Source organism: Callorhinchus milii, unplaced genomic scaffold (assembly GCF_018977255.1).
Source record: "Callorhinchus milii isolate IMCB2004 unplaced genomic scaffold, IMCB_Cmil_1.0 Scaffold15, whole genome shotgun sequence".
Taxonomy (NCBI): Eukaryota; Metazoa; Chordata; class Chondrichthyes; order Chimaeriformes; family Callorhinchidae; genus Callorhinchus; species Callorhinchus milii.
Window position 1 is genome coordinate 4,261,355 of NW_024704756.1, and position 14,582 is coordinate 4,275,936.

At 38.7% G+C, this 14,582-nt stretch overlaps 1 protein-coding gene across 1 annotated transcript in view; it reads left to right on the plus strand.

The window, feature by feature from the left end:
• Positions 1 to 14,582, plus strand: part of LOC103177406 (exocyst complex component 1) — a 35,569-nt gene that overhangs the window by 5,471 nt on the left and 15,516 nt on the right. The window contains exons 4-9 of the mRNA XM_007891540.2: positions 5,103 to 5,305; positions 9,902 to 10,129; positions 10,542 to 10,674; positions 11,563 to 11,672; positions 12,247 to 12,396; positions 13,657 to 13,759. Coding sequence (XP_007889731.1) covers positions 5,103 to 5,305; positions 9,902 to 10,129; positions 10,542 to 10,674; positions 11,563 to 11,672; positions 12,247 to 12,396; positions 13,657 to 13,759 — 927 coding nt within the window. The remainder of the gene's footprint in view (positions 1 to 5,102; positions 5,306 to 9,901; positions 10,130 to 10,541; positions 10,675 to 11,562; positions 11,673 to 12,246; positions 12,397 to 13,656; positions 13,760 to 14,582) is intronic.

Genomic DNA, 14,582 nt, shown 5'->3' on the forward strand with positions numbered 1-14,582 from the left:
TGCAGCAGAAATTATGAGAGGATGAGAAAGATTAAAAGACTAAATATACAAAAGTTATATGATGTGTCATGTGGTACTAAGATTCCTGGATTCAATAACAATGTTTTTTAATAATTATTTCCGAAGATTATCATAGTATAATGTTAGATTGCCACTGGACATTATTGCCTATTTAGAAATAAACAGTCTGGTACCTGGAAAATCTCCTGCAGAGAGCAATACTCTCAGCTGCATTTTGCTATCTGAGTCTTTCTTAGTTTGTTAATTGGATTAGTTTCAATTAATATCAATGCTAACTTAGTAAAGTTGGAAATTCTAAAAAGCCACCAGTGGATACTTATTTTGTCTCTTATAATTAGGCCCCTTAAGTATTATGACAGATTATAAATTGCCATATAATTGATTTATGCTTTTATTTATGTAATTGTATTCATCATAATTATTCAGCCATGACCAAGCCATTGTCCTGTACAAGATTTCTTGTGGAATGATTCTAAATTTCCACATGATCTCCCCATTATCAAAATAATGATTTGAAGGACCTGTGGCAAATCCACCCTTGGTCATTGGTAAATTATGCTTGTTTGATTTGCACCCATTATGGGAATATATAGCCCAATATGTGTTGCTTAAGAATAGCTGAAACAACAATATACTGAACGGAAGGAAGTCAGTCAGCTGTGTCTTAAATTATCAAGAGAAGAAAAATTCAATTACTTTGTAATAAATAAAGTTAGACTGCATCAATGTTTTCTGGTTTATATTATGTTTTGACTGAGAACAATATAGGGAATCCCTTTATTGGTCAGAATTAGGCTACAGGAAATAGCACAAAGTTCACTACTTTGTAGTGAATCATTGATCATTTATGTAGCATTGCAAGCGTTTCACTTGTTTCAGCCGGAAGGTGATGTAGGGGGAGGCCTAACTTGTTTCCTGTGATATTCTTTGATGTTTGTCACTATATTTTCAGACTTATTTTGCTTGACTGATTCCTGTTTTGAAAATTAAGTAGGCAGTCTTCAATTTAATTGCTGTTTGTAAATATATACTGCACTAGCTGTACCTGTTGCAGCTACTCTTGCTACCAAAGGATCCAATATGGAATGTAGATTTCAGTGATACCACTCACAAACCATTTAAAATGCCATAAACACTGTGTGTCCACCTTAAGCAAAACTGCCATACAAGTGTGATGAGCTTGTTTAGGTCATAGCTCATCAACGATAGGAGATTTCCCCCCAAAAGTATGCCCATGACACTGCCTCATGCAAGTCCTTTCTGATGAGGTATAATCATATTTCTACGTCAATCGGTTATTGTGTTTGCGAGTTGAGTGCTCTAACCAGTAAGCTACAGGATTCCACAAGATACATTTTGTGCTTTTTAAGGTGACAGATATTGCTGCCTGAGAATAAAGCATTTTCTGTTTTTAACCAATGTCAGTGTGAAGTATTCTTAGCACAAGTTAGATGTAGAATGTAGCAACATTACATCTTAACCTCAAGCTCAGAGCATCCTCCCACACTAACGTAACCTTCTCATTTCCTGCTTTAGTGAATCCTATTATGCTCCGTCTCAGTGAGACTGCCAGTTTACTTGTGGATTATGGTTAGATTTATATTGTGGTTTGTGCACAGTATCTATTACATTGAGACTGCTGAACTAATTCCACTCAAGTTCTTTGCAAAGAATACTTTAAAACTGTAAATCTGGGTTTGATTCAACCCCCAAATCACAGATCCATTGCACTACACTTTCAGTGGTTCAGTGCTTGTCATTGATGGATTGTATATTGTATATTAGGCAAGTTTGCTTACTCTACATGCCTCTGTTTAGCTAGCAGTAAGTAGGAACTCGGTTGTTAGTCAATTGGAGGATCGCTTTCTGGGGGGTAATAATCCCTCCCCCAAAAAAATGGTCATTCAATCCACGACTGTTTGTGGGACACTGCTGTGTGCACTTGGCTCCACGGTTCACCCACAGTCATTTCACTTCACAATATATCCTGTAAAGCACTTTGAGATGTCTCAATGATGTGATAATGCACTATATTATCCATCTATGGATACACACTCCACCTTCCTAAGCCAGTCCGGAACCTTGACATCTTGGTTGACCGTCAACTATCCTTTCTACCCCCATCCATGCCATGACCCACTCTGCCTACCCCCCCTCTGCTGTCTCACACGGCAGGCCGCCAAAACCCTCACATATGCATTCATAACATTGAGGCTTGGCTATGCAAACTCCTTGCTTGTTGGCCTCCCCAACTCCTCCCTCCGTAGACTGCAGATCATCCAGAACTCTGCAGCCCATGTCCTTTCCCACACCAGGCTCCTTGACCCGATCACCCCCATCATTGCCCAACTACAATGGCTTCCCATCACTCAGCTTCAAAGCCCTCCATGGTCTTGCTTCCTACCTCTGCGACCTCCTAACTCCCTACCATCCTATCCGCTTCCTCCGCTCAGCGGGCTCCAGTCTGCTTCACATCCCCCGCCTCGCCCACCCCACCATTAGGGGGTGGGCCTTCTGCCACTCTGCCCCTATCCTCTGCAACTCCATCCCACCGTCTGTCTGCCTCGCCCCCTCCATTGCCTTCTTCAAGATCCATCTCTTCGCATACTTTCGATCACCCTACTTCCCCCCCCCCCCCCCGAAACACTGACTGACCAGTGCCTTGGGACGTGCTCCCAATGTGAAAGACGCTATACAAATGTAATTTTGTTGTTGTTATTATATCAAATGCAAGGATTATTATTGTATACAGTTGACAGTGGTTATTTCAATACTTATACTGGTGTTAGAGAAATATCTCTCTTCTAATATAGCTGTACCACATGCACTGCCTTCTGGTCTGTAGACGCAATAGAAGATCATTCTGAAATGTAAATACCCTTTTGCAAACATGGGAATGATTGAACTACTGACAAGCTATTTTCTTCAGACTTGAGTGAGAAATCAGACTCAGAATTTTGTCTCAAGAATTTGTTGCAACCAGGTGGTGTATTGTGAAAAGTGGAATTAATCCAAAGTTGAAGACAGTTTGTCATTAAAAATGGTGTATAAAACTGCGGCATATAAGATGAGTAATAAAAAGAGCATTGTCAAATCAGACTTTACTTTGGGATTATCCATATCTAGCAGACCTCCACTGAGTTGACTGCAGTAAATAAGTCAATTCCAGTTCTATCAAAGAATAAAAATAAACTCCCGTAAAATGATCATGCCATAAATCGTGCTCGACACACTGATGTGCAGTGAGGCAATAGATGTGACTAATGCACTGAGCAAGACTTTTGCGTGAAGTAAAAGTCTTTGAAAAACATGTACTCTAAGAAACCAGCAGTAAAATGGATAAGGAAAATTACGTTCCAGATTATGTGTCCGTGATAGTCCTGTATTTAATGTGATTAAATTAACTCCCTTTAGTTTAATATTAGATTTTAGCTTCAAGAAAATTCTTCAGAGAAAGGAAAACTATCTTTATGTGTATACTCTTGAATCTAAAGTGTTTAATCAAGTTTTTACAAGATCCATAATTAAATTGGTAATGATTAAAGTTAAATTATAAGAGGCAATGACATTTTATTGAACTTTGATGTATCCACACGTGTAAAATACAAACATTTGAATAATAGAGCCGTGATATTAAGTAGGGGTTAATCCTTGCCATTAAAGTTAACCGTCAGGTTGAGATGCTGAGCCCTGTTGGGCACTCTAAAATGTATTGATGCACCGTCAATATAATGGGCATGCACTGTAACTTACTTTATAAATGGGGTTGGATACAAAAATCACTATTCAGTAATTAGTTACAGCCAGTGTTCTCATTTGATTGTTGTGGAGTGGTAGCTTGCACAATGTTGTTATCCATGACTCTTAAGTTCATACTGCACCCATTAAGAATATTGTTTCTGTTTCCTGGCTAGTACTGTATGTATTTCTTTTGTGCTTTCATTAACCTGTCGAATCCTTATTTGCAGTCAGACTGATATACAAGACAGCAACCTAAATTTGTGAACATTCTACTTCAATTCTGAATTTTTTGATGAATGATTTTTTAAAGAGTGGGTTGCAAGGATATAACATAATCTTGTCTTTCTGAATCCAGTACAGCTTCGTTATAGCTGTGTAGATGGAGGTCCATAACATGAAATGTTTTACATGTGGTATGTTATATTGTGATTCCTTGTGATCACTTTTGGATGTTGAGGATCCCTTCCAGGCTGTGCTCAATTTCAGTATACCACAAAACTATCGTAATATAACCAAACCTGTGGGATACTGAATCTAATTATAACAACAACAAGATTTCATTTATAGAGCGCCTTTCACGTCGGGAGGACGTCCCAAGGCGCTCAACAGTTGGGTCGGGTCCTGAGCAGGGGGGAAATGGTTAGGGGGAGGGAAGGAAGGGAGCAAGGAGCGGGTAGAGAGTCGAGAGGGGAGCTGAAGGCACGGTCAAAGAGAAAGGTCTTGAGACCGGCCTTGAAGGAGGAAAGGGAGGAAGCAAGGCGAAGGCACTGGTGGGGTGGAGTTCCGGAGCCTAAGGGCTGAGAGGCTGAAGGCCCGGCCACCGATGGTAGGGTGGGGGATGTGGAGCAGACTGGAGCCAGAGGAAAGGAGGGTACGGGCAGGTAAGTAGGGCAGGTAACAAAGCCGAACAGCGCCTCGTGAACCATGAGTTTAAAACTCAAGAAGATTATAATCAGATGTAGTCCAAGATTGTAAACCTTTAACTTGGATACATTTGTTTGTAAAGTACAGAGTTTCCATTAGTGAGCTTCCTATTTTAGTTTTATTCTACAAGATTTTGTTACAATGGTTGCTGCCATTTTATTTAAGTTTTACTGAAACTATAAAACAATCTAATTTGTCGAATTGCAGCTGCTGCAGGAATGAGACGAGGCAAACAGAAGTTGCAGTACACACCTATCCTTGTAAAACTTCAGCACCATGTTGTCCATGGTGACACTGAGGAATGTGTGGTATAATAGGAATATGTGGTTTTGTTGCATCATGGGGAAAAACGGCTACATGGAAAAATTAGGTATTTTGTTTTAACCCACTGGCAGTAAATTGCTAATGCTTTGCAGAGAGCCACCGTCCTCAAGTGGAACAACGAGTATGTGAACCAATTGAAGAAGAAGAGGAAGAAGAAGAGGTTGGTGTGTATCAAGAACTGACACCAAAGGAAGCCATTGACATTGAAAAGCTGATAGAACAGTTTGATCAATCTATTTCGAACGCCGAAGCCTTTGCAGAGAAAATGACCAAAGATTTGCATGTATTAGACGAGGTAAGTAAAAAATAAGTTCTGGTCTAAAATCTTGAATTGAATCCGAAGCATAAGTAAGTGCTTCACGGCGCTAATCCATGTGAAGGGCGCTATATAAATACGTTATTAGATGACTCATGCCTTATTTGCACAAAATACTGAAGACAAGTTACTTGATTTTGGTATTAGATTCACAGTTAATTTGCCTTGTAAAACTAGCTCTGTTTAAAGAATAGAACCATGAGTGCCATAACTTCAAATCACAGATGATTAATCAGATTCAAATGCAGTACCAATGGAAAGACTCAACCTGCAGATCATTAACATTACCAACGAGGTTCCCTCAGGCTCACAAGAGTTACCAAGGTGGGTAACACTGCAGCCGTGCCATGTTTTGCTTGCCCTATAATTTGAATGGGTGGCACTGCACAACAGCAACATTATGTTGTGCACATTTGCTGCAGTGTTGTGTCATAAGAATTTACAAACCAGCTGTGAATTATTTGTCTTTAGTACTGTTTATGGAAATTCTGCGTATCTAGGCAGTAGTTTTGGTTGTATGATCTGAGTGCATTTTTGAATGAGTGCTCCACAGTTGTGTGTTTTTATTAAACATTAGAACAGTTTTTTTAAAAACTTTCCAGAATATCTGCATGCTCTTACATGATGGATATATAGCTGCTACTTTCTGCAAGATCAAATAATCGTATATCGCAAAATGAAAGTAAGTGGACCTGAATGGTAGAATAAATACTGTGCCAAAAGCCTATCCACTAATAATCTGACTATATGAAAGTCCACAACTGTAATATTTGATATTATGCACAATACAAAATTACATTTGTCAAGCGCCTTTCACGTCGGGAGGACATACCAAGGCGCGCTGAACAGTTAGGGATGAGGACCCGAGCGGGTGGGGGGTTGGGATCATAGGGAGTGGAGAGCAGAGAGAGTAGGAGAATGGCCGAAAGCATGGTCGAAGAGGAGGGTCTTGAGACTTGCCTTGAAGGAGGCAAGGGAGGGAGTGAGGCGAAGGGAATGTGGGATGCCATTCCAAATGGTGGGGACAGAGAGGCTGAAGACCCGATCGTCGATGGTGAGGCAGGCCGAGCAGAGGACATGGAGTAGGACAGAGCCTGCTGAGCGGAGGAAGCGGACAGGTTGATAAGGGGTTAGAAGGCCAGAGAGCTTGGAGGCAAGGCCATGGAGGGCCTTGAAGGTGAGGACGAGAATTTTGAACTCAATCCTCAGAGGGATGGAGCCAAGCGAGGGTGGGTGTGATGGGTTCACAGAGCCTGGTGCGGGAGAGGACACAAGCTGCAGACTTCTGGATGATCTTCAGCTTGTCAAGGGAAGAGTTAGGAAGGCTGACAAGCATGGCTTTGGCAAAGGAGCCTGGTTTTAATGAAGGCACAGATGAGGATTTCGGCGGCCTGAGGGGTGAGGCAGCGGCGAATTCAGGCAATGTTGCAGAGGTAGGGGAAAGCAGAGCAGACCATGGCCCGGATGTGTGGGGAGAAAGGACAGTTGAGTTTCTAACAAGACGCCTAGGTTCCTGACTGACTTGGTGAGGTGGCATGTGCATCCTTTGATGCTGCCAGTGCCTGAGGTGCGGAGGCGCTGGTGAGAGCCAATCAGGAGAACCTAAGTCTTGCTGACGTTCAATTGTAGAAAGTTAACTCTCATCCAGGACCTGATACAAAAATATATCATAGAATCGTACAGCCATTTGGCTCATCATGTCTGCGCCAGCTCCGAAAAGAGCAATCCAACTCAATCCCACTGGCCCACATTCTCCATAGCTCTGCAATCTTGCATAGCCCCAAATACCCATCTACTTCTCTTTTAAAAGTTGTTATTGAATCGGCTTCCACTACCCTTTCAGGTTATGCATTCCGGATCCGAACAACTCGCTGGGTGAAATTTTTTTCCTAACCTCTCCTCTGATTCTTTTAACTATCTGAAATCGGTGTCCTCAGGTTACTGATCCACATGCCAGTGGAAACAGGTTTTTCCCGGTTCAACCTATCAAATCCTCTCTTGGTCTTGAAAACCTCTATTAAATCCCTTCTTAATCTCTGCTTTAGAGAGAATAATCCTAGCTTCTCTAGCCTCTCCTCATAACTGAAGTCCTTCATTCCTGGTACCATCCTGGTAAACCTCCTTTGCACCCTCTCCAATGCCCTAACATCTTTCCTAAAGTGCGGTGCCCAGAACTGAACGCAGTACTCCAACTGAGGCCTAACCAGCATTTTATAAATATTCAACATAACCTCCTGACTTTTGAATTCTATGCCCCTATTTATAAAACCTAGTATCCCGTATACTTTTTTAACAGCTTTATTTACCTGTCCTGCCACCTTCACAGATTTGCTTATGTGGACCCCCAGGTCTCTCTGTTCATTTGCCCCCTTTAAGATTGTACCATCAGCTTATACTGCCTCTCCTCATTCTTCCTACCAAAATGCAACACTTTGCGTTTCTCCACATTAAACCTCATCTCCCACGTTTCTGCCCATTTTACCATCTGTCTAAGTCCTCTTGGTGTCTGGTGCTATCCTCCTCACTATTAAGTACTTTTCCTAGCTTAGTATCATCTGCAAATTTGTAAATTGTGCTCCCTATATCCAGGTCCAGATCATTAATATAGATCAGAAAGAGCAGTGGCCCCAATACCGACCCCTGAGGGACACTACTACACACCTCCCTCCAGTCAGCAACCGTTTATTACCATTTTCGCTTTCTGTCTCCTAGCCAGCTCTGGATCCATGTTGCCACAGTTCCTTTAATACCATGGGCTTTTATTTTGTTTATAAGTCTCTCCTGTGGCACTTTGTCAAATGCCTTTTGAAAATCTGGATAACCTATGTCTACTGCATTACCTTCATCCACCCTGTCAGTCATTTCATCAAAACATTATATTAGTTTTGTCAGACACGATCTACCTTTAACAAATCTGTGTTTACTGTCCTTTATTAAATCATATTTTTCTAAGTGAGAATTTATATTGTCCCGGGTTATAGTCTCCAGAAGGTTCCCTACTACTGATGTTAGGCTGATTGGCCTGTAGTTCTCTGGTTTATCCTCCTACCCGGTTTTGTACAGGGGAGTAACATTTGCAACCTTCCAATCCTTTGGCACCACCCCAGTGTCCAAAGAGGATTGAAAGATTGTGTCCAGATCCTCCGCTATTTCCACCCTTGCTTCCCTCAGTAACCTAGGATGCATCCTGTCCGAACTAGGTGACTTATCTATATTGTGCACCGACAGCCTTTTTAGTATCTCCTCTCTGTTGATTTTTATCATATCCAATTTCTGTTCACACACCTGCGGTATTGTGGCATTGATTGCATCATCTTCTTTTGTGAAGACAGTTGCAAAGTACTTATTTAGTACATCATCCCTCTGCCTCAACAAGAAGATTTCCACTTTGGGAAAAGCTGCATTATGTTAGTGCTTAAATTCAGATTCAATTATTTATAGAGATTTTTATTCAGTTTCAATGTTGATAAAAAGGAAAATAAGGAAAGATTGCCCTCTGGTGGCAATGCAAAACATACTGGAAAACGTTGAACTCTTAACACATCATGAGGAAAAATCACATTGGGGTATAACATGCTGTCCTCAAACCCTAACAAACCTTTTATTCTGGTCTTATAAAAAGAAATAAGTATTAGCATTAGTTAACAGCACATATTAGGCCCATTATTACAATTATATGATTATTATTTGTGAACTAGAGTATTGTAGATTTTTGGATTTAGGATGTTTATATACAATATTTAATAATAATTTGTGTTTTGGGGGGTTTGGCCACCGTAAATTATAATGATTTTTAGTAGAATTATTTTACCTGCAATGTAGGACTAGGGCTTACTTCAAAGAGTGCCTGAGAGAATCACAATTTTTAATCTCTTGCAACTGCTGTACAGCCTATTGCTATAAAGACAACTTATGTTCTTTGGTAATTGAAGGCTCGTATGACTTTTTAAAAAAAAAATAATGCTAGTAACAGAAACAAACCCCCCATAGTATACTAAAGTATACTGATATGGTTGCTATGGAAGCATGTTATCCGTAGTACTTTTACAGCAGTGATGGCCAACATGTTTGGTCATCCAACCAAATTAGTAAATTCATTGTAGATCATTAAACATAGAATAAAAATGAATTAAAGACACAAACTACTTGAGCAGTAATAAATTATGAAATAATTTTGAAGTCAAGCTAATCTGCTACTCCAGGTTATCAGCAGGGATGCCCATGCTCGATTTGCAGTGCTCCAAAATATACATGTTCCTTCTCCCCATCCTACTTATTTTATACTGTAGTGGAATTTTACTTGTGGATGATCATATTGTAATTGCATTCCTCAAAGTTGACAAAAGTGAAATAAAGTATATTTAAACAAGGTTTTAGTTGCTGTTATTATGAAATAATTAGTTTCTAATACGATATTTGAATTGCTAATGTTCAGTAAAGCACACAGAGACTCAAAATGTATTATTTTCGGTAGAAACCATTGCTCATCATTTGGAAAGCAAAGCAATTTGTCATCCATTCATACTATAGCAAAGTTTTGGCAGCATGGTTGTAATTGCATTGTTTGTCCTATAGGAAAACATTCGATCGATCATCGTCTCAGAGAAGCAAGTGACTGAAATGATGGAGTTGATTGATATGGGTCTTGTGGAAGTGAACCATATTGAGAATACTCTGCAAACCTATGAAGAGTTGTTACAGAGTGTTAAGGAGCAGATGGATCATATTCATCAAAGCAATTACTTGTTGCAAGTCATTGATTCCAATCAGCAAAAGCTTCTAGAACAAGTTACTTTTCTCGTGGTAAGCAAAAGTAGGTGAGGTAATAATTATCAAGTGTCTTGTGACAAATCAAATGTTCATTCATTTATGCAGGTGCAAATCTATTGCAGTAGAATTAGTTCAAGGTTGATTAATAATTCAGAAGTGAAAAAAATTTCAATCCAGCATAAAGCTACACTACTACTTCCGGATTATTAGTGGGGATGCCTATGCTTGTTTGCCTCAAAATATATCATGTTCTTTCTCTCCACAAATATTTTATTGTGGAATTCTGATTTGCTCTGATTTGATCATACAGTCTATTGTAATTGCATTCCTATAAGTTGACCATTTTTTAAAAAAATATTAAAATAAAAGATATTTAAGCACTTGAACAAACACTGCCATCTCTGATGTTGTCCCATTGAATTGTTAATACATGTTATTCTATTAGCACATGCTGAACATTGCTGAAGAACATCAGCACGCTTTACGAAATGGTGATCTGTCGAAACCTGCTGGTGTACAGGCTTGCATTGCTGCCGTTGAAGCTCTCAATAACTGCATGAATGTTAAGTTGCTCCCAGGTATATTTTTATATCTTCTAAGTCTTGTTGATTTTTTTTTATGCAGGTTATTGTTCAGATGTCTCTGGGTGCACTTGAGCCTCATTAGCACCACTTACCCTGCTTTGATACTAAACCTTAGCAAGTGGCTTCTCACATCAAGATCTCCTGCCTGTTTGAATGACTGAATCTAGCTAGGCAGCTTTTCACACACATATAAAAAGGTATTGCATGTGCATATTAATATGCCATTTAAAGGACCCCCCAGCTCCACAATAACTTTATCCTTTTGTCATTGGATTATGAAAGGGAAATAATAGCCAAAGCTGCCATTCTTATCACTATATAACATAATAATTCACACTGGAAAGTATGGGCCTTGGGGATTGTCAGAATGTGGCATAGTTGTGATGTCCCTACAGTTGCCAACAATCACAATCAAGTGCTGTCATCAAGAATGGTCACTTTAAAAAATTACTAATGGGCTGCAGGCAACTACTGTATGAAATGTGCAGTTATAGCATTTAAAGCAGGTAGACAATTTGGGGAGGGGAAAGCGTATTCATTCTCTAATGCTTTCACCTGATGATCAATTACTGTGCATAAATGTAAGCAATAGTGTTTAGTCAAATACCCATTCCTGAACCTGCTACTATATGCCATAGCCAATTGTAGCACTCTTGATGTCACCCCAATTATGTTCATCCAATTCAATACAGAATCAAACCTGGAAGCTGGTCTTGTAAACTCAGCTGTCTAGTGAATAAAAGGGTTAGATTAGAGGATTGAATTACCATTCTCCTTTAATCATTATCTTTTCTAAGTTTGTTTGGCTTTGGAGCAAAATATTACCAGTGATTTTCACATAAATTTAGAACAGTAACTTTATAAAATTTCTGTTTGTTTTAGGCCATCGTAAAATGCAGAGCGTGGCAGAACAATTAATAAAGTGTGAGAGCTTGCGGCAGCATTTTGAAAGTCGATTCATACGACACATTAATAATATGTTTGTACTACAAGTAAGTGCAAAGATGAACAATACAAAGTAGATTTCTTGTATTTAAAACTAGAAAATAAAACCATCTATGAATGTAGCTGAGCAACATAATATTTTTCTGGTTGGTTTGCATTAAATATCTGCCGATAATGTATCCCATTCTTCACTGGAGCACGAGATATGATAGATAGAAGACCAGCCATGTGTTAAATAGTTTAACTCCCATTTAAACTGGTAAGAAATAATCTGCCCTGCTCAATTACTTACCAAATTGAGTGAAAATGATTCACGTTCTAGTACAAATTCACTTAACAGTCTGTTAATAACAAGCTTGCTAAATTCTGCTGACAGTAATTGGAAACAATTATTTCTTTGGTTATATATTATCTCAACCCATTGTGACAAAATCCATGCTTATTTTTATGCTTTTTATAAAGAAAGATGATTTTCATTTTATAGTTCAAGAAATATGTTTTTAAACATTTGAAATTCTGGAATGAAAAATTAATTGTGAGCGATAAGCACTATTTGTGTGCAACATGTAGGTTTATTGTTGTTTTCTGTGGTCTTTTAATTTTTGTTTCTCCTGATTGAAGGGAGCTGACCAAAATATTACCTTAACACAAGAGTCTGGAGATCTGATCTTACCCAATCATAGGTTTTATCATGAAGAATTATTGCCATACACCCCTTTAATGGCTTGGCTAAAAACCAGCAATCCAGCGATTTTTACTGATTTATCTAAGGTATGTGTTTCTTAGTTAGCAAAGAACGGAGCAAATTGAAATTTTAAAAGTTCTCTTCACATTGTGGGCATTAGACCAAAATTAAACTGACATTTCGCTGTTCTTATTATTGCCTGATTAATGAATAAAGATCTATAGTAATAAAGGCAATGTATCTGTCTGTCTGACTGTATCTAACACTCATGCAATAACCGATTGACTTAGAGGCATGATTTCTACCTCATCGGAAAGGTCTAGCAGTGTCATGGGCATATTTTTTTTGTGGGGAACGCCTATCGTTGATGAGCTATATTAAAGCATGCTTTAATTAATCCCCAAAATATGAGGTATGCATCGTATTCTACAACTACGTAGAGGGAGAGGAAGGCACACACCGTTCAGAGAAATACAACTATATTCTGCAACAAAAGTATGGCATTGTGTTTTTGGTTGTCATGGGAGCTAGAATGCTCCCATGTGGAACAGACAGAGAGAGGGGACTGGGAAAGAGATTGAGAGACAGACAGAGAGAGAGAGACACACAGAGAGAGAGACTAAGAGAGACTATGAGAGAGAGGGAGACTGGGAAAGAGACTAAGAGAGAGACAATGAGAGAGAGAGAGACTGTGAAAGAGAGAGAGAGAGAGGGAGAGATACTGAAAGAAAATATATTAAAGGAGTCCTTCCACAGGAGGACTAAGAGGCATGATTTCTACCTCATCGGAAAGGTCTTGCGTCTGGCAGTGTCATGGGCATATTTTTTTTGTGGGGAACGCCTATCGTTGATGAGCTATATTAAAGTATGCTTGAATTAATCCCCAAAATATGAGGTATGCATCGTATTCTACAACTACGGAGAGGGAGAGGAGATACAGCTGAGTATCGATAAAGACAAAATGTCTGTCTGTGTGTCAATCCACATTCCATATTGGTTCCTTTGGTTGCAAGCGAAGCTGAAACTGGTACAGCTAGTTAATAATAAAGGTTTGAGTGGAAATGACTATTACATGTAAGCAAAGTTTTTTTGTTATCTACATAATTTAATTTTTTTTAAATATATAACTTTCTAAACTTTGGCAGATATTGCAAAAAGCAATAAAATTAAACTGATGTAATTTCATTACATTTAGAATTCTTATACCATCTGGGCTGGATTTAATAACAGTATCTACTAATGACAAGCAATGTGCTATCTTAGTGTTGTCATTAGCATTTGACATAGTTGCATGTCAAGGTCATCAAATTCCTTTTCTAATATGAATGGTGTTTGTTTTGTACTAGGTATACACAGACAATATTCGCAAACTTTATGAAAGACAAATCAAAGAATTTTTTGACCTTGTAAAATTTAAACTGACTGGAACAAAGGAAGGCATGAGATTCAGTAAGTACGTGTGTTTGCTAAGCTGGTAGCTACAAGATTGGAGGCTTATTACCACATTAGGGTTAAATTACTTATTTTATATGTACACAATAGCTATTACCAGGAAAATAGAGATTTTAATACAGATTCTTCATGGATATCTGTTGATTGAGTATTTAATATTCATAATAGAATCTTTCTTTTCTCTTTTTGGACATTCATTTACTTTATGGTGGGGGGGTTGTATTTACAATATATTTTGTGAAGCGCTTTGAGACGTCAACGATGTGATAAAGGGCTATACCAATTGCAAGGATTTTTTATTATTATATTCTGAACTGCCACCAAATTTAAACTATTATCATTTCACCACTACAATATCATTGACTTGACTACTTTTTAAGCTTTCCTTTTTCATGCTTCCTGATTGAGCAGTTTTTTTAAAAAAACTTGTGGTCATTTCATTTGCTTGTTGCAGATTGAGGTGACGACTGGTGTCACACATTGTGACTTTATTGGCTATTTTCAGCTTTGGAAGAATAGGAGAGCGAATTCACCCCCAAGACCTAAGAATATATATATTTTTTTAAATGTAATGCCTCTGGCAAAAAATCTTTCAAACCTTCTGACTCACCATGAAAATGAGCAATGTTTTGTTTGTTTTTTGTGGAATAGTTTGACCCGAAAGAGTAGAACGAAAACAAGGCAAACATTTGAGAGCTGACAAAGAGCTCCCTATCCTTCAAATTTGTTTTTTTTCAAATGAGAACTATGTCATCAGCACAAAGTAAACATAGGTGAAATCATGAGTTTGGATGAGCTTCAGACTGAAAGACTGAAAGGT